A 20,301-nucleotide genomic window follows, 5' to 3' on the forward strand; every position below is an offset into this window, starting at 1 on the left:
GTAGCCGGTGTATCAGAGAAACTCAGGAGAGTTTTCTCCAAGCACGACATCCCAGTGTACTTCAGACCCAGCAACACACTCAGACACAAACTGGTTCACCTGAAAGACAAAACTCTAAAACACAGACTTAACAATGTGGTGTATGCTGTACAGTGCAGCGAGGAATGCCCAGACCTCTACATTGGAGAGACCAAACAGCCACTTCACAAGCGCATGGCACAACATAGAAGAGCCACCTCCACAGGACAAGACTCAGCAGTCCATCTGCATCTTAAGGATAAAGGTCACTCTTTCGAGGATGCCAATGTTCACATTTTGGACAGAGAGGACAGATGGTTTGAAAGAGGAGTGAAAGAAGCCATTTATGTCCACTGTGAGCGACCATCTTTGAACAGAGGCGGTGGTTTACGACACCAATTGTCTGCCATCTATAATCCAGTTTTGAGATCCCTTCCCAGAAGCCTTAACGCCCACTCACATCCTGGGCCATCTGACCTCAGGAAATCACATGATAGGGTGGGGCCAGGTTTCACAATGAGCTCACCCGAAACCCGGGCTGATTGGGACCCACACCCACTTTCACACCTTGGCTCATGTGATTAGGTAGAGGATCATCAGGGGGTCCTTTGTCCCTCTTTGGGGGGGAAACTCCCACTGGGTTTAAATCTGGGACTCTCCACCATTGACCCTTAGAACTGAAGAAGCTTTTCGGATGAGAGGTGAAACGTCTTCAAGCAACTCAAAGAAGTCCAGACGCTTTTCTTTCCAAGCTCCTTAGACTACGATGACCTGGATGACTGAGAACCTTCACAGACATGAATGAGTTGAAGTTATGAACTGTTTCTGAGAGACAAATAACACCAGGATCCTTTTCTAAGTAGCTGACAGCTGGTAACTGTGCAGGGGCGGGTCTAGCAAAGTGTTGCCAGGGGGGCCAGGTAGAGCATTAACAGGGAAAGGGGGGCACAAAGAAATACTTTTTTCTTATTCTCATTTAAAATATCTAGCTTTTATTAAATAATTATCTGAATCTTACAACCAAAGTTTTTATCTGACATAAAATGTATAGAAATCATACATATAGCATCAAGACAGTGTAAATTACTGTCACCACAGTGTTTGTTTTCATTCAAAGGCTTTATGGATTTTCCTATAACACCTGGTGGGCCGGTCTCTTGTCAAAATGCCCGGGTCGATTTTTTGTTCCAGTCCAGCCCTGGGGCCACCCCACTGGAACATGGGCTCTCGCCGGCGCAGTTGCTTGTGGGGAGACACCTGCGTACCTCACTGCCACAAGCTGCGGCAAAGCTGGTGCCAAAGTGGCCCGACGTACAGGCTTTTCGCAATAAAGATGAGGAGGGGAGGTGTGAGCAGGCATTGGATGTGTAATTCTCTGAAGTTATCCATTCATGCCCTATTCAAAGCTGGCTTAGGCTGTTAGAGATGTTTACAATAATGTGTTTTGTTTAAATGTAAGTGAACAAATGAGGGATGTGTATAATCTTTACGTTTGATGATGCTCCGCATTTCTGTTCTTGTGAGCTGTTTGAGTCGTTATGAAGTATGTCTTTAGCTAAAAGGAGGTGGTGTAGCGGTAGACTACTGTACCCATAAGGCTGTGTGGGGGGGAGCTTCCGGGTTACGAAGTCAAATTGGTAAACATCACCCGAACGCGCTGTGTCCAGTGTCATCATTTATACGGGCTCTGCCTCCCATTCTACTTTTAAATACTCTAGGAACAACAAGTAGGCCTGCAGTGCGAGAGCGAAGTGCTCTAATAGGGTGATATGGTACTACAAGGTCATTAAGATAAGATGGGGCCTGATTATTTAAGACCTTGTATGTGAGGAGCAGGATTTTGAATTCTGGATTTAACAGGAAGCCAATGAAGGGAAGCCAATACAGGAGAAATCTGCTCTCTCTTTCTAGTCCCTGTCAGGACTCTTGCTGCAGCATTTTGGATTAACTGATGGCTTTTCAGGGAGTTTTTAGGACATCCTGATAATAGAATTACAGTAGTCCAACAGTTTTCATGTGAAAACCAGAGACTAGGAAGGAAAGGAGAAAAAGGTGTCCAGGAAGTAAAAAACCAAAAGGGCTGATCTCGACAGGAAGGAGATCAACGGTTTCAAATGAAATGAAAACCACAGCAAAGAACAGGATATTACGTTTTATTCCAACTTGTAATTTTTTAAAGTGCCTCGATAACAAACTTCATGTGGTTAGCATGAAATCTATAAAAATGATCATCAGGTCGAGGTCCAGCATTAGTGTGTGCTCAAACAGGTCAGAGGTTCAAAATCTGTCAGCTGGGCGACGTGAAGAATTTCCTCGCTGGCTCTGGTCGACCTCTGAGGACAAAAACAAACAAACCATGACATGAGATAACTGAAACAACAACACTAATATCTCATATATTTAACTTGCATTAAAGGTCTGCACATATACTGGGAAAACTAAAACCCAGAAATTCTCCCACAGTCTTAGAACTAAAGTTAATTTTACTAATACGCATCAGCCCCATGATCTTCCTCAGTATTTGCTCAAGAGTTTGTGGATGTTGCGTTGGTGCAGCGTGGTCTTACGCATTGGCCCGGTTCCTGACTCGCCCTCTCACAGATCTTCCTGCTGTAGCTTGGTAGCAACTGTTTAACTCTGGAGACGTCAGCGGCTGGAAGAAACGACCTGAGAGGAAAACATTTATATATATTTAAAAAAAAAAAAAAAAAAAAAAAAGGGTCAGTGCTTCCTTCTTTGTATTAAGAGGCCCAGTTATACTGTGAAATGAAACTCTCCCATCCAAGAAAACAAAGGAGGCTGAGGCAGTCGGATGATTCACTGTGATGGTTAAAGAGGCCTCAGGTTTCCCGAAAAATTAAAAAAGGTGCACACTCACCTTGCCCTTCACTCTGGCCCATATTACTGGTGGAGGAAGAGGGGGGGATTTGGCCAATGAGGATACGCCTCCAGTAATCTTCAGGGAGGGACAACAGGCGGCAGACAACCTGCAGTGAGAGCAACGAGAGCACTCAAAATGATCTCTGAAGATGCAGAGGATAGAAAAATTAATACTATAAAGATGCTATGCTAAACATTTGAAAGCAGTGTTACGTAGCAACACTTTTCACAAACTTTGATACAAAAGCTTCTATAATACAAGGCAGAATGGACGACATCACTGCTGGACTGAACGGATCACAGATGGATGCAGAGCTGGGTCAGAGCATGTAGTGAACATGTTCAGAAGTGGGCAGGTTGCTAACTGTGCAGACTGTGAAACCCGGAGCTGAGACTGTGTCAGGCCTGAAGATCCGAGGGGGTGGGGGCACAACCTTTCACTGAAATATTTTCTTACTTTGCAGTAGCTATAAGGTCAGATATCAAATGCTGGCAGTAACCGGTTCAGTCTGTTTGTACTTTATCGTAACTGAAACCAACCATTATCCAAAATTCAACTCAATTATCCCCCCCTTCCGGTCTGGATATTTAGAGAGGCTGACCTTCAGCTGAGTGTTGGTGTCTCTCAAGATGGTGCTGGGTGATGGCTCAGGCATCCCGTGACCCACAATGGTTGGGCCGAACACCCGGGCCAAGTTATTCTGGTCCATCTGGCACTGAGGACTCCTCATCACCCTGAAACATTAAGAGCAGTAAAATAAATAAAAAAAAAATAATAAAATTTTTTAGTTTTTAAATTTATTTTTTGAGCTCTCTCTCTCTCTACATACACACACACACACACACACACACACACACGGGGTGCAACGATACACAAAATTCACGGTTCGGTTCGATACTTTGGTGTCACGGTTCGATATTTTTTCCATACAAAAAAAAATGTTCATGCTTTTTTAATTTGTCATTTATTAAAATTATAAATATATATTTTAACTCAAAAGTACAGTTTTTTAAAAAATAAATATCTCTATCTCATATATCTATCTATCTATCTATCTATCTATCTATCTCTATCAATAGATGGATATCTATATCTCTCTTTTGTTTTTGTTTTTTTAAAACACACACACACACACACACACACACACACACACACATATATATATATGTGGGGGTGATGTGGGGTGATGGAGCACCTCTTCAACCTGAGCCTGAGGCTGGGAAGAGTCCCACAGCTCTGGAAAACCTCCTGTGTTGTACCAGTGCCAAAGACTTCACGCCCCAAGGACCTCAACAGCTACAGGCCGGTGGCTCTGACATCCCACCTGATGAAGACCCTGGAGCGGCTGGTCCTGGCTCAGCTTCGGCGCCTTGTGAGCTCATCACTGGACCCACTTCAGTTTGCCTACCAGCCTGGCATTGGAGCGGATGATGCCGTCATTCACCTCCTACATCGCTCACTCGCTCACCTGGAGACCGCTGGAAGCACTGTGAGAATCATGTTCTTTGATTTCTCCAGTGCCTTCAACACTATTCTTCCCTCGGTTCTGAAGGACAAGCTGGAGAACTCAGGAGTGGACCATCACCTCACTACCTGGATTTTGGACTACCTCACCGACCGACCACAGTATGTGAGGACTCAGGGCTGTGTGTCAGACAGGGTCGTCTGCAGTACGGGGGCCCCACAGGGAACGGTTCTGGCTCCGTTCCTCTTCACCATCTACACTGCAGACTTCTCCCACAACTCCACCCAGTGCTTCCTGCAGAAGTTCTCTGATGACTCTGCTATAGTCGGCCTCATCACTGATGGGGACGACAAGGAGTACAGAGGACTGACTCAGGACTTTGTGGACTGGTGCCAGCTGAACTACCTCCAGATCAATGCCAGTAAAACAAAGGAGCTGGTGGTAGACTTCCGCAGGCACAAACATTCTCCACTGCAACCACTGAACATCCAAGGTATGGACATTGAGACTGTGGACAGCTACAGGTACCTTGGTGTTCATCTGAACAGCAAACTGGACTGGACTCATAACTCAGACGCCCTCTACAGGAAAGGGCAGAGCAGACTGTACCTGCTGCGGAGACTCAGGTCGTTTGGAGTGGAGGGCCCACTCCTGAAGACCTTCTATGACTCTGTGGTGGCCTCAGCCATCTTTTATGGTGTGGTCTGCTGGGGCGGCAGCATCTCTTCTGGGGACAGGAAGAGACTGAACAGGCTGATCCGAAGGGCCAGCTCTGTTCTAGGATGCCCTCTGGACCCAGTGGAGGTGGTGAGTGACAGGAGAATGGTGGCTAAGCTGTCATCCCTGTTGGACAACATCTCCCACCCCATGCATGAGACTGTGACAGCACTGAGCAGCTCCTTCAGTGGGAGACTGCGGCACCCACGGTGTGGGACGGAGAGATTTCGCAGGTCTTTCCTCCCCACTGCTGTCAGACTCCACAACAAAGACTTTAACTGATCAAACACACACATCCACAAATGTGCAATAACACTAATGTGCAATAATCTTTCTGGCACCGTTGTATTTTTACTCAGTTGTATATAGCATTTTTATCTTATTGTATATTTTATTCTATTTTATTCTAGTGTATATAGTATTCTATTTTATTCTATTCTGTACAGTTGTGTACTGTATTTATTCTTATTTTATTTTATTCTAATTTTTGCTTCATAACTTTTGCACTGTCCACTTCCTGCTGTGACAAAACAAATTTCCCACGTGTGGGACTAATAAAGGTTATCTTATCTTATCTCTTATATTTTTATTTTTACTTTGGTGATTTATTTATATTACATTAGGTCACAACAGCTGCCTCGAGGTGATCACCACCTGAAAAAGGACCCAGAAAGCACCAAAGCTCAAAAAGGGTCACGAAAAAGAAAAAGCCTTAAATCCCAAAGTGCTGATCTGCAGCTCTTCAGGTGTACTTGAATGCTGTGTGGAGACTTCGTGGAAGGACTTACTTGTGTAAATGAATCATGAGGAAGGCAAGCGTGTCCCTGTTGGCCTTTGGCAGCTCTGCTATGGCCTGATACATGGTAGCTGAGCAGTTGTCTTCATCAGTCAGCTCTGAAACAAAGTGACGTTAGGCGCTGGTCTCAGCTCTGGAATTTAAAGGTCTGAACATACCTGAAGCCTCCATAAAGGTCCTGTGCAGTCTGAAGGTGATCATAGGTTCATTCAGCTTCCTCAGGAAGTCTTTCAGCAGTCCGCAGACCACATGGACATCTTGGACTTTACTGAGCATCAGAGCAGATTTCCCCTGAAGGAAGCAGTCTCTGAGCTCCTTTACCAGACGCTCACCTCCAGGAACTCTGTACAGGCCTCTCTGCAGACACAGGTTAGACATACAGGAAGTACATGCTGGGGACAGGACTCCAGGAAGTTTTCTTTACCCACATCCTAGCATGCACAGCGTTCTACTACAGGAGGATCCAACCCTCTTTTATTCCCAGAGTATCAGAACAAACAGCCGTCTTTATTATTGATACATCCATAAACCCAAATGATCGAAACAGTAACGGCTCACCTCCTGCAGGCCCCTCCTCTCGATTTCGGCCACGCAGTCCACAATCAGCTGAGGCACTCTGGGATGAGTCTGAGGAGCAAAGTCCTCCAACGAGTCCTGAGCAAGGTTACTTTATTTATACCCATAGGTAAATTTGCTTTACAGAAAAAAAAATGATAGCATTTGGCATCCCTTCAAAAACACACATACCTAATAAAAACCTCACTATAAAACATATCTAGTACTTTAAACATTTCAAATCGAATACAAGAACAGTTCTTATTTAATTCAGTGACAGCAACAGGGACAAAGCTGTTTTTATAACGCTTTGTCCTGCTTCTTGGAAATGAAAACCTCTGTCCTGAGGAAAGAAGCTGAAATTCACCCCGTAGAGGATGGGAACCATTTTTAAGAATTGATAAAGCCATCCTCTGTACCTGCTTAGAGTACAGGGGATGGCTAAACAAGACTGTGGCTCACCTATCAGACGACTGGACCATCTCACTATCTGATTCAGTGAGTTTTTCTCTGTGACAGAGGTCTGACCAAACCATGCCACCAAACAAAAGGATAAAACAGACTGAGAATGATATTTTCATGAATGATAAAACAAAGTTAAAAATTTTCGGTCAGTGTCAAATTAGCACGTTTCCTGAGGCAATAAAGGTGCTTGTGACCCTTTTTACAAACTGATTTGCAATTCTCAAAGTTCAGTTTTTCATTGATTATGGTTAGGGGTGGGCGATATAAACGATATACGGTAGAAACTATATAAATTTGGCCAACGATAGAGATTTTGACTATACCGCTCTATCTAGTGATGTGCGATACCACTGATTTCCTTTCCGATCCGATACCAAGTAATATTCAGGGTGGTATCGACGATACTGATCCGATACTTTGTACAAAAACTTATTTATTGTATCTCAAATTATAGCTTCATAATGATTACAGGACATCAGATTACTTGTTCTTATCACTTAATAATGCAGAGTTCATCATATAGAAATAAAAAAACTGAAGTTGTGCTCTATTTGAACACTTTGCCTGCCTGCAGCACTAAAGGACTCCGTGAGAGAGTCTGTCTTGCCCTAGCAGCACCTGTCCCTCTCCTCCTCTTCAGTTCGTCTCAGCATACGCTCGTCATATTCTGTGATATGATTTACTCTGAGGTGTTTGACGAGGTCAGTGATGTTGCCACAACCATACATGCCAACCCTCCCGATTTTTCCGGGAGAATCCCAAATTTCAGTGCCCCTCCCTAAAATCTCCCGGAGCCACCATTCTCCCGAATTTCTCCCGATTTTCCACCCAGACAACAAAATTGAAAAACCATATCGCAGAATTCATAGCGCGGCCCAGCTAATTCCAGTTTCCAACAATGGCGGCAGCTACTTAGTTTTAATATTACTCTTATTTCTCTTTCTGGGTCGCAAAAAAACCTTTAACATATTTTCAGGTGAGAATGTAGCTGTGGAAACTTCAAATATCTGAGCCGACCGACACATCGTTTTCAAACCCCCGCGGTCTTTCACTACTCGGGTTAAACATGATATATCAGTCACTTTGATAACTTAAAAATGTTATTGTTTGGCCTTTTCAGTGTTTTATTTGTTCGTGAGTAAATCGGTTTGGCTGAGATTAAAGTTATTAGATTAGATTAAATTAAATTTAACTTTATTAATCCCTTGGGAGGGTTCCTCCGGGGTTTTCACAAAGCTGAATAAACGTCAAACAGAAAACTGATTAAACAGAAGTGTGAGACGGTCGAGTTTACGCCAGCGCCCGGTTATATTTTAGATAGCAAGGAGCAGACGGCAGAGTTTCACTCCACCGAGGGAGCTCGTGACGTACTACCCGGCTTTCTTTAGACCACGAAGGCCGGGTCCTCAGGTGGAAGCAGCCTCTGAATTTGGACACCCGCGCTGTTTCCGGGCCGGCCAATAATAACGGTGACATTTAACGTATTTTATCCGATAAATAAACACTGTAAAATTTATTTATCACCCCCCCCAACAGCCCTTTTGAATGTCTCCCTAATTCTGAGGTCTCAAGGTTGGCAAGTATGGCCACAACACCTCACTTTTTTGCCACATGTATCGAAACCACGTCTCAGCTGTTTGTGGAGGTAAAATACGTCCTCACAATTACGCTCAGCCATTGTTGTGAGTGCGCACGCAAGCGGCTGCGAGACATTTATATAGCCGTATTTTGCACATGACTATGAAAGGCGGAAGAGGAAGTAGTTCCTTTGAATGTCGACAATCCGAATGTTATAGTTTCTTTCCACTGTGTTCCTGTTAATGATAAACTGCAAATTTACCCTAAATTACTAAAATATCGATATTTTAATGTGAGAATCGATTCTAGAACATAAATGACTGGTATAGGAGGAATCGATATTTAAGGATCGAGCCGCACATCACTAGCTCTATCGCAATAGCGCATGTTGATGATGTCATCAAGCTGCGTCTGTTTTGGTCAAAAGCATCGCAACGGCTACAACCATTATCATCTGCAAATTATGCCGGGCAACAGTCATAGCAAAGAGATGAAGCACTTTTGAAATATGGGGAAGGCCAAAAACTGCGCTTCCTCCACTTCCGTAACATTGATTCATTAATGTTGAATTCTCTCGCAGCTGTTCTATTCCCATGTTGTTGCAGTATATTAATGACTAACCTCGTATTGTGGATGGATTATCTCAGTTGTTTTCCTGACTGAAGTTTGGCCCGTGTATAGCATCCTGCTATGCGATTGCATTTGTCCCCAACCACCAGAATCCCTCATGTTAACTTTTATCGAGTGGAAAAAAAGTTGGCGTTCATCCTCCAGCTTCACTGTGCTAATGTTAACATAGCTGTGTCGCTAGCAATCACGTAGCACAACATTAAATACCAGGTAGTCCAACTTCAGTAACCCTGCAAACGCCACTGCTGTTTAGTTTTCTGTCTTCATTTATGTTGGAAGTGGTAGCAGAGCTGTACATTTTAATTAGTTTCAAAAATCTCTCAGCAGAACATGGTATGTCATGTTTAGGTGGAAACTAGCGAGCTAACTTCCTGTTAACTTCTAACTCCGTTAAATTGAATAACTTCTGTTTTTATGGATGCCTGGATGTTACACTTAATTGTTGCACCTGGTAAAGCAGCAACGCTGATGATTTTATTAAAGATGAAAGAATTTAGACAGTTTTTAACTCTCAGTGTTCGTTTGACTTTGGGACCTAAAGCCGACGGAGTTTTGGACCCAGATTACTCGGCAAAACTCCTCACTATGGCAGCCGTAATGCTCTGACGATCCATCAAGCAGTGCGGCTTACGAAAGTTGTACTAAAACATTTAACAGATTTCTGCACGCCAAAATCGGTTCGAGGTCAGTAAGCACAACCAGAATTCATACATAAGGCACACTCTCGATTTTTGAGAAAATTAAAGGACTTTAAGTGTGCCTTATAGTGCGGAAAATACGTTATACAGAAGAAAAGAATATATCGCGATATATATCGTTACCGCACATGCTTCAAATTATATTGCGATATGAATTTTAGGCCATATCGCCCAGCCCTAATTATGGTCCCAAGATATTTATATGATTAAACTTGCTTGACTTTCTGACCTTTAAAGTGACTCCGTGCCCGTTTTGCTGTTTCTTAAAATCAATAACCATATCTTTAGTTTTAAATATGTTAATTGGAGATAAGACTCCTCACACCACTGAACAAAGTCATCAATGACTGGACCGTGGCCAGTTTCACCCTCTTTCAGTAAGCTGACAATAACAGAGTCACCTGCATATTCAATGATGGCCCTGTTTTCATATCTGGTCAGACTGAACCCCATTTATTGTTAGTCTTTGTGACCCATTTGTTAAAATATCTACAATCCAGCCCAACGGGTTTTTCCTGATTTCAAACTGATCTAAAAGTCTTGGGGCTGTACAAGAGCAGGTTTTCATTTAGACAGATGTTGTCCAGCTGTTTCACCTCTGTTCCTCACCCCCAACCTGTCGCAGTAGATAGCCTCCCCTCCTTGAGCCCGGTTCTGATGGAAGTTTCTTCCTGTAAGGGGAGTTTTTCCTTCCCGCTGTCCCCAAGTGTTTGCTCACAAGGCGTCGTCCGATTGTTTTCTGTATCATTGTAGTGTCTTTGCCTTACAATAAAAGGAGTCTTGAGGAAACTGTTGTGATTTGGCGCCATGTAAATAAAATTGAATTGTATTTCACCTGAGCAGTTAAAGAACCATCCCTGAAAATAAAAGACCTGTTCAATTTCAAGATATGATCTACTGGCCTTTCAGAGTTTGTCGTAAATTGATAATTAAATGCACAAGTTTTAAACAGTCCTGCACCAGGAACCTTTTTCTAGAAATATCCAAACATACAACAGTAATCGAGTGATGAGAAGCAAAACAAACGGAAACTAAACCAGCTCAATAAAGTCGCCCTGTTGTCCATGAACACAACCAACTGAAATGACTGTTGCAGGTTTATTGTGATGCACATTATGATGTCACAGTGAAGCCCCTCCCTCCAGCTCACACCTTAGCTGCTGTTTGAGTTGTACTTCCTGCCATGGCATTGAAGGCTGTGCAGCCATCAGCGAACTTCTGTCGGCACTCCGGATGAGCAACCACACGACAGTTCCTGCACTTCGCCACCATCTTTCCAAAGCGGATCCTCTTCCCACACGGCGTGCAGGTCTCCGGCCGGATCACCTGGAGGGAAATGACACATTACTCCATCAGAGGTGATGTTGGAGCTCCATGCACAGCTTGAATGTAAACATCAAGGAGGTTGCACCCCATGATGGGAATATCGGCATTACCCTATTGTTGCAATGCTGTTACCAACATGAAAATGCAGCGTGGGCATGAGTGCTGCTGATTGGCTGAGAAAGAGTAAAGTAGCCATGGTAAACCAGCCAACTTAAACTTAGTTAGGTGTTCACGTACAAACAGATATGGACTGTGAGCACATAAACAACAATAATTCAAAGGAAGCATTTAAGTGGAAGTACAGACATCACTTTTCTGTCAAAGAGATAAAAAGGCAAGAATCTGTATCTGTAAGAATGTGTAAGCAATTTGAATCTCACATGCCTCAACAAAACTAGTCGCCAAGAATGAGGGCGGTGATGCTAGCAGGCGCAGCCCAAGCCCTGATGAGGCTAACACGAGCTCTGAGAACAACAAGGTGACACCATCCAAGCTTGATTTCTCTCCTCCACAAACATCTGCGACACGGACAGAATTAAAACAGCCTGAGAGGCAGGTATGTCATCAAGAGCATGCTGCTTTATCTACAGTGGATGGTTGGATGGATGTGGCCAATTGAATGCTTTATATTTGAATATAAGCAGAGGACCTTAAAACAGAACCCTCTAACAGCACTCATGTGACTTGAGATGGATTGTCAAAGACAGCCATGGACATTACATTTTGATTCCTCAGTTTTGTTATACAGTGAACCTATTTTTTCAGTATTACACTGAAATCACTTCAGCTGTTTACCTTCGTGTGGAAGAAAACACTTGTTCGGCCACGATGATCTGACGTTGTGACAGTTTGGCTCATTTAGTTTGGACTACATAGCTCAAAAAGCATAGTTTTATTGTAGACTTATTACATAACCAGGTGCAGCCTGCTGATGTGGAATAAATATAAAAAAAGGTTGTTTTTTATTGTTCTATTATTACAACATGTGGAAATAATTCCACAACAGTTACATGATATCCGATCTGTGTCTATAATATCGTCACAGTGACATTTGAACAGTTTAGATTGCGTTTCCTGTTACTTCCTTATGGTAAGTTCATTTATTTCAATGTATTCAGTTTTATAATAAACAACTGAACATACTAAAATGTATATAGTCAAGTATATTTAAATTGTTTTACATATCTAAACATTTTTTCAAAGTGACGCAAATGTTACTTTTATATTATCATAACCAAGTTACTAACTCAGTTACTTCCACAAAAAAGTAAATTACCCAACACTCGTCGTACCGTCTTTGACACAAAGGTGTGTTTGGAGGCTTTCTGATCTCTGCCAATGTTCCCGACTTTCTCCTCGACCAGAGCTTCACCTTCAGGACCGGTGACTGAGTCATTGCAGGGAAACCACACCGACGTCTGGCCTGAAGGACAGAGTCCAAAACACTCACGGGTTTTCTCACCTGTTCTGACAGCGACAGATTAAAAGAAGCAAACGAACAAAGAGGCTCAAAGAGAAACTCAGAACACCTCTGACTGATTCTCTGATCGGTCGTCTAAAGCATGATGGGAAATCTTGTCCAAAGCAGTCCAACTGTAGTGAACCTGGTAGATCCTCATTCTTTAAAACCAGAGGTCTTGTCATTAATCTGTCACTGATCTGGACACATTTGGACATGAAGCTGAAATGAATTATCTATATATCCAGCATACAGACAGCCCCTCAAACGAGCCCCCACAGTAAGTAAAATTACTAAAGTTTGGAGTGAAGAGTATGATTCGGTGCTTCAGGACTGCTTCGGTGCTACAAACTGGGTTGTGTTTAAGACTGCACAGACACCTTAATATTGCATACTCTGTATATATGACTGTGATAATGCTGAAACTACTTGTAGCTTATATGTGGGTGTAAACAGAATTTAAAGTGCAAGATCTACAAAGCACTGTTTTACTTATTATTACTTTTTTTTTTAAGTTGTGTGAATTGAATCTGCAAAGTAAGAATTCCATTGCTCTGCATACGTGACAATAAACATCTTGTATCTTGAATGTAGAGCCGACCTCCTGCTGAGACGGTACACTCCCGGGTGATAGTCTGGGGAGAGTTTTCGGAGGTTTCCTGAGTGATTCCCAGCACCATGTGGACCTGGCCTCCAGTGTCATTAGAAATGATGGAGGCCTTCACAACGGTCTCCACCTCCTGAGTAAGTTCAAAGAATCAGAGCCACAGGAGAGCCTTTAAAAACATGTTTTATGGAGGTTCCTCTGCAGAGGCTACTTTTCACTCGGGGAATCAGGACGACTTTCATAGTTTGAGTCAGTGGAGGCATCAGAAACGTTCAGGTACAGTAGGAACAAACAGAACTTTAATTCTTTGGTTCATTAATGACTTTGTTGTGGTAGATTTATAATAAACATAGAAAATCACCAGCCACTTCATTAGGTACAATTGTTCAACTGATTGGTTAATCAGATACTTGCATTAACAATCACACAGCAGTGAATCATTATATTCAGAATAGAAAGTGAGTTAAGTGAGTCTGAACTTAAATGGTTGTTGGTCTGCGTTTCAGAAACTGCTGATCTGCTGGGATTTTTCCACCAACCGTCTCCGAGTTTACAGAGACGCAGAAGACCACACCTGTCCTGGCAGCTAGCAATTGTAATTTCTAATGATATCACTGCCATGTTCCTCCCAGCTCTTTGTTAATCTGCCCCATAAAGAATTAAGAAAAGGCCCAGCCTAGTACTAACAAGGCGAGATCAAGTGAGAACATAACATCTCAGTCGGTTTTCCATTTCTGTTTTTTTGTTCACCTTCTCCACAGTTTTCCTCTCCAGAAGCTCTGCTGACAAGTTCCTGCCTCTGCTTCGTTTCCTGACCGGAGCACCAACAGGCAGACCCATCGAGGAACGCTGTGGAGAACAGCATATCATCAGAAAGTCAGGGGAACAGAGGCTGTGCCCAGCACCACTGGTGAAATGTTTCCACGCAAAAATTCTGATGGATGAACAAACAAGTAAATATAGGACGCCGTGTTACCCTCCTCTCTCTCGCTCGAGACCTCAGCGGTTGGATCACAGTTGTGTCCAAATCCTGAAACACCGTGACAGAGAACGTTAAAGTGTTCTTACACTGCAGGCGTGGTGCACGTGTCGGGTTAATGCTCGTACCACATCGTCGTCGGTGCGATCGTAGCTGATGTCAGAGTGAGACAGGAAGGACGACTCATCGATCACAGGCAACCTGACAAAAGATTTTTTTATGATCTTTAGTGAAAACTCTTCACTCCGTTTCAACCACAGACTTCACAGAGGAGGACTCTGCTTCTTTAACCTGCATTCTCTCTAATGCCCAGCAGGTGGCAGCTCTGACCTGATTACTGGTCCCTGAGCTCAGTAAACTCTTTCCTGCTTTAAGGTCTGATTGAGATTGTTGAAATCATGGTCCTGTTAAAGTCAGAGGAGCAGGAGGCAGATTATGGGCGGGGCTACCTGTGATTGCTGTGTGAGCGTACAGGTGCCCTCAGGTGTACCCACAGCATGTTGAATCTAGTTTCAAAAATGGGTTTTGTTGGTGGTGAAAACACTTAGCTCAAAGATTTTTTTTTTTGTTTGTTTATATTTTTTTTTTTAAGTGAGCTTCATGAATCAGGGGGTGATGTCACAGTAGCTGCTTCCATCTTCTTTATACAGTCTGTGGTTTATTCTTAATCTATTCTCGATGTTTTATCATCAGATTCATTTCAACAACGATTTAACCTGTAAACCTCGAAAACACTTTCCCCAGTGTCGGACGCTTCAGCAAGGACCGTGATTGGCTGCCATCTCACCGTCTGGTGCTCCTCTGCAGTGTCATGTTCCCCCCTTTGTGCTCAAACGTGGCCAAGAGAGACTTCTGCTCATCGTTCAGACAGGCGCTGGATTTAGTGTCGTGGACGAGGATGTCACACATTAGCTGCATCTGCCTCTGCTGGAAGCACAGGACAGAGGTCTGTGAGCTCCCCCCACAGGCTGAACAGCTCATAAACAGACCTGATGAGGGAGAGAGTGATGAAGGCCTACAAACAAAATAAACCATGGTGCACTCATTTTACTGTGTTTCAGTCTGAAAACAGCGAGGCAGTGTAGATCAATGAGAGGAGGCTGATGGAGGATAAATATGCTTTGATTTAAGAAACACCTCTGCTGAAAGAAATCACTGCAAAGAGCTCTGAGGATTAAAACTCAGGTTACTGTGACACATGGGTAAATACATGCATCGCTTTTTATTTTTAATATCCCCATTTAATTAAGATTCAGGCATTAATCTAATGCACTTACACGGGATTCACTTTCATGGCATTTCACTTGTATTCTTCTGGATTTAGCAGAGAGAAGTGGCTCTGTGTGTAAACTACTGAGAAAAAGCAACCGGGTTAAGGTCATTGCTGCTCTGAGTTTCAGTAAAATGCAGCATTATGTGGCAGAAGACAAGATTTTGTGTGTCGGCTGACTGGGCTGTGTGTTTTTCTGTCAGTGCCAAAGAACTTCTTCCTGTTCTCAGAGCTCATTAACATGGTTGAACTGATCAGAGAAATGACAGTGAAATAGCTCCAAAACAACAACTGATCCAACAGCTGCAGAAACGTCCCTGTGTTACATGAAACACGGATCATCAGAAACATGTAAACCTGCCAGCCAGCCGTGATTTCCACCTCTAACCTCGAGGTCTTGCCTCACCAGGTATTGGTAGTCGGCCTCCACCTTGTAGCGTTTCTTCATCTCAACGTCCAGCTGATTGCGAGCGTGTTTCAGCTTCACTTCCAGAGCGGCTTTGGCCACGTCCGACTTCACCAGCAGCTCTTTGTACTTCTTCAGCTCCAGCTCGGCATGCAGCCACTTCTTTCTGACCTCCTCGAAGTTCTTCACCAGCTCGATCGTCTCTGAGAGAGCAGACCGATTAAAAGTGTGTAACTACCAAACCCGTCTTACCTGTCGAATTTTAGTTTGGTGTTTTATACAAAAACAGGTCAGAGGTCAGCAGAGAGCGCCCACATGCAGACTTATCCACGAATGAGGTGAGTTTAGGGGTTATGTCATGTGATCTACTGACAGCTGATTGGTGTCGAGTGTTGTTCTCACCCTGCTCAGTCCGCATACTGTTTTCCTCCACAGTGATCCTCTGGAGACACAGAGCCAGCAGCTCCTCCACAATTACCCGAGACTCCGCCATCGACGACCGGATGTGCCTCCACCTGTCAGAGAGGGCGGGAGCTGTAACGCAGCAGCAAGAGAGCCTGGGGCTCCCAGAGAAGGGGAGGTCACAGCAAAGTCTTGAACCCTCGCTTATTTTACAGCAAGTCCCACTGACACCTTTCCCAGAAACCCGAGCACAAGAAAACAACATGAAAAGCAGCAAACACTGACGATGGACACGATGGATGGAATCTAACCTCAGATCATCTGTCTGTGTTCACCTCCCACACTCACACTTTGAACTCCATACTTATTTATGATGAAGCAGTGGGCCTGAGCTCGCTCAGTTCAGTGCCACTGATTACCTCTGAACCATTTCACTGCTTCATTTACAACAAATCAGCTGACACTGGGTGGCTTTATTACAAGTTTGGATAAACAGGATAAAGAGAATATTAACTGTGGGGTGAAAGTCATAAACTGATGACATCACTGTGGGTTTGTATACGAGTGGAAACAAAACATGGGTTGGTATCGCTGAAACAGCACGTTGTTGTGTTGGTTTTACAGGTGTGCTGTTGACCTTTGCCATCAACCGCTGGTGTACAACGACAACAACACGTCATCAGTGCTGAGCACAGTCAGTGAATCTGACTGAAGCATCTTACCAAAAAATCTGATGCTTTGTATTATTTCTGTCAGCTAAAAGAATTTCATGAAATGCGATTAATTTAAAAAAAGATATTGTTTACTCATTTATCGATTTTACTCTATTTTTGTAACCAAGTAGCATGAGCCATCCCTTCTAAGAAGGCTGCTGAGGCTCTGGTGGAAAGATATGCGGAGGAAAAGGAGAGGGTGGCATTACTGAGCACACCTCACAGAGGATGTCTGGACCTCCGATAATATGGATGCCTAGGTTTCTGTTAACTGCTATTTTGTTGATGCTGATGACCTCAGTGGGGGTCTGCGCTTTCCCCCCGATAGTCACACAGAAAATATTGCAACTGTTGGACAGGAGCTGACACAAGAATGAGGAAATTGTGAGATACTTGGTGACAGATGCACCCCAAAATATGGTAGCCACTGCCAAAAATTCTAAAAGTTAAGCATGCTTTCTGCAGAGCACCAAGCCCAAACCCGATTTTTAAAAACAAACAAAACAACAACAACAAAGAAAAGATCCAATCAAGAACGTGAAAAATTCCTTCAACTCAGATTTTCTCAGACTGTGGGGCCGCTGAGCCATTGCAGGGGGGGCGGGTATGAAAAAACAAACAAACAAAAAAAAAACAAAACAAACAAAAACAGAATGCTTGGACACTGCTAGTATAATGGACAGGTTTTTGACGGGGCTCCCACACAAACGCAAAGCAGGAGATGAAGCATGGCTGAATATGTTTCCAAACCAATTTCATTCTAAGCCAAAGACTAGAAAATATGGTGAAGCAAATCTGCCCTTTGGTTTCACCTGCACAAGTGCAGACGTAGGTCTCCGCGACAGAATTAGTTTCTCTTGCGTCGGGAGCACGCGCTGGGCTCTCCAAATCACGGACATATAGTATCCCACATTCTTGATTTTTAGTTCACAAACACTTGTTGTAATGACTAACTACTCCTGACATGTTGGAGATGTTAGCTCTTTATACAGTAAAGTTACAGCAGGATACAAATAACATCAGGCTGATCCTGCCACGATTTGTCCCCCCTGTCTAAATCACGGACTAACAGTGTCCCACAGCTGTTTATGTTTTTAAACCCATTTTGCACAGAGAGGCATTTTTTTGAAAAATGTATTGATAGCAATGTTGAATATTATTACACAGGAAAAAAACAACTACACGTAAAATAATCACACCGTGACGCCTCTGCCTTTCTAAATGGAGGGACAGTAACTGTGTGTGTGTGTAAGCGTGTAAAACCTGCAGATAGTCAGATTAACAGTATTTTGTCTCTATCTGCCATTCATCTCATGTAAACAATAACGTGGCGCACAGCGTGACGTGTAAAAAGGCACATACCTTTAATGTTGCGTGATGAACTCTGTATTCCTCGTCCACAGGTAAACGCAAAAAAAGGAGTTTTAAAAAAATCTCCGTTTTCGCTGATTCGAAACGCCGTTTACGTGTGGACGAAACAGCTGCGTTTTCAAAAATACCCGTGTAGGTGCGGACGCAGCGTAAAAGAGTTAGTAGTTTATTTTATTACTACCTGTAATTTATTGCAGTTCATTTGTATTTGTTTAATTGTTTACTAAATGCGAAATAAGAGCCGATGCCATCAGAGCACACACTTACTGTGCATTAACATGGAATTGCTGATTTCAGTCTTCTTTCACTCGAGATTTGCACATTTCATTTTAACCCTAATTATGTATTTTTGTGACAGGGTGACGTCACCTTACTGTCAGACACGTGAAAACAACCGGAGGACGGCCAGGATATTAAAAGCAGCAGGTTAAATAACGTTTTAGATGTGCACAGCGCAGAAACAGAGACACTGACCTGAGTGACGCAGAGTTTCATGTCCAGGACACGTGCACCGGCTTCAGTCACATCACCTGAACGTGGCCACAGACGTCACAGCAGCTGTTTCTTATCACTGATCAATAACCCCGCCCTCACCTGTCTTCTTCTTCTTCTTCTTTGTGTTTAACGGCGGTTGGCAACCAACGTAAAGGAGCATTACCGCCTCCTACTGTTCCGGAGTATGGGTCAGACAGTGAGCTTACAATCTGTATCCAAAAAACAATACAAAACCAAACCAAACAAATCAACAGAAAAAAAAACAAAACAAACAAACAAAAAAACACCCTACACTCTTTCATAAACACCTATATCCTTCAGAAACCCCACCAGTTCCCTCACCTGTGCCCTACTGCCCTCCAACACACTCTTGCACCGCAGTATTACATGCTCTACCGTCTCCTCCTCCTCCTGGTACACTCCACAACGCCCCGTCTCATGTTCTCCTATCATCTGTAGTGTTTTATTTAATGCACAATGTCCCAGTCTAAGCCTGGTAAGCCCTCACCTGTCTAGCTCCGCAAGGCAGGTTTATGCAGGAACAATCGGGCACGTGACCTCACCGCAACTTGCCCCCCCACGCAACGCTCAGTGAAGATTTAAGACAGCACGAAAATAAAATGGAACCCCCCCCCCCAAAAAAAACCCCCAAAACAGAATACATGTTAGAGCGAACATATTTTGATTTCCAAAAAAGAGACACTCGGCCCAGTCGCGAAGAACTCTAATAATTCTGTTTGCTTAAAGAAAATCTGAACATATTTAAACGATGTCTTCTCTGTGCGGTTAATGAATGGTGAAATAAAAATGTCATATAGGCTTTTACAAGTCAGCAGGTGCAAAAAATAACTTAAAAACCTCTGGAATTAAATAATGATATAGAAATAATGCCTCATCTATACAAGAAAAATTACCAGTAACAAAATATTTTCGTCTCCTTTGAAGTTTTACTGAACAAACAAAAATCTGAAATATGTTTTCAACATAAGCATTCTTTTCTTTCTTCTCAAAGTAATAATGCAAAGCAGCAGTCATATGACATTTATTTAACAAGAAAAGTCATTTGTTTTCTTCATCCTCCTTTTCTGCCCATCCCATATTTTTCTTTGGAGCAGAACTTTCTCAGCAGTTTTTGGTCACTCAACAAATAAGAATGAAAGTCTTTGCAAGAAGTATCTTTGAATTTATGTTGCACAAACAGAATCCCCTTTAGTGACTCGACAGAAAGCTGGTTCCTCTCCTTAGTCCACTGGCTCTGCATTAGTGAGAAAACATTTGCATTGTGTGAGGGAAGTGCAAAGACAAACTGTGCAATCTTCAGTAATTTTGAGCAACATGTGTGGCTTTTGGCCTTCTCAACTATTTGGTCCACTTCTGGTTCACTGGTGGACACTGACGTCCTCATCACTGCTGCACCTCTCTGTGCACTCATCGGTGACCTGGTCAAAACACTTGACATCATTAATTGCT

At 43.2% G+C, this 20,301-nt stretch overlaps 1 protein-coding gene across 4 annotated transcripts; it reads right to left on the minus strand.

Annotated features, from left to right (window-relative positions):
- Positions 1-2,163: 2,163 nt before the first annotated feature.
- On the minus strand, positions 2,164-18,935 carry si:ch1073-416j23.1 (rac GTPase-activating protein 1). Of its 4 annotated transcripts, none has more exons than XM_063482362.1 (17): positions 18,811-18,935; positions 16,253-16,365; positions 15,851-16,053; positions 14,962-15,101; positions 14,303-14,375; positions 14,172-14,225; positions 13,946-14,044; positions 13,190-13,328; positions 12,422-12,552; positions 10,956-11,129; positions 6,436-6,531; positions 6,036-6,234; positions 5,870-5,975; positions 3,501-3,633; positions 2,897-3,005; positions 2,586-2,685; positions 2,164-2,351 (listed from the first exon to the last, which is right to left on the minus strand). In XM_063482362.1, the coding sequence occupies exons 2-17, from the start codon at positions 16,341-16,343 to the stop codon at positions 2,306-2,308; spliced, it is 1,893 nt and encodes a 630-aa protein (XP_063338432.1). In that variant the 5' UTR covers positions 16,344-16,365; positions 18,811-18,935; the 3' UTR covers positions 2,164-2,305. The 4 variants fall into 4 exon arrangements, with proteins under 4 accessions (XP_063338432.1, XP_063338431.1, XP_063338430.1 ...); XM_063482361.1 differs by having other exon boundaries at positions 12,422-12,591; XM_063482360.1 differs by having other exon boundaries at positions 12,406-12,596.
- Positions 18,936-20,301: the final 1,366 nt, after the last annotated feature.

The sequence above is a fragment of the Pelmatolapia mariae genome, linkage group LG8, assembly GCF_036321145.2.
Source record: "Pelmatolapia mariae isolate MD_Pm_ZW linkage group LG8, Pm_UMD_F_2, whole genome shotgun sequence".
NCBI lineage: Eukaryota > Metazoa > Chordata > Actinopteri > Cichliformes > Cichlidae > Pelmatolapia > Pelmatolapia mariae.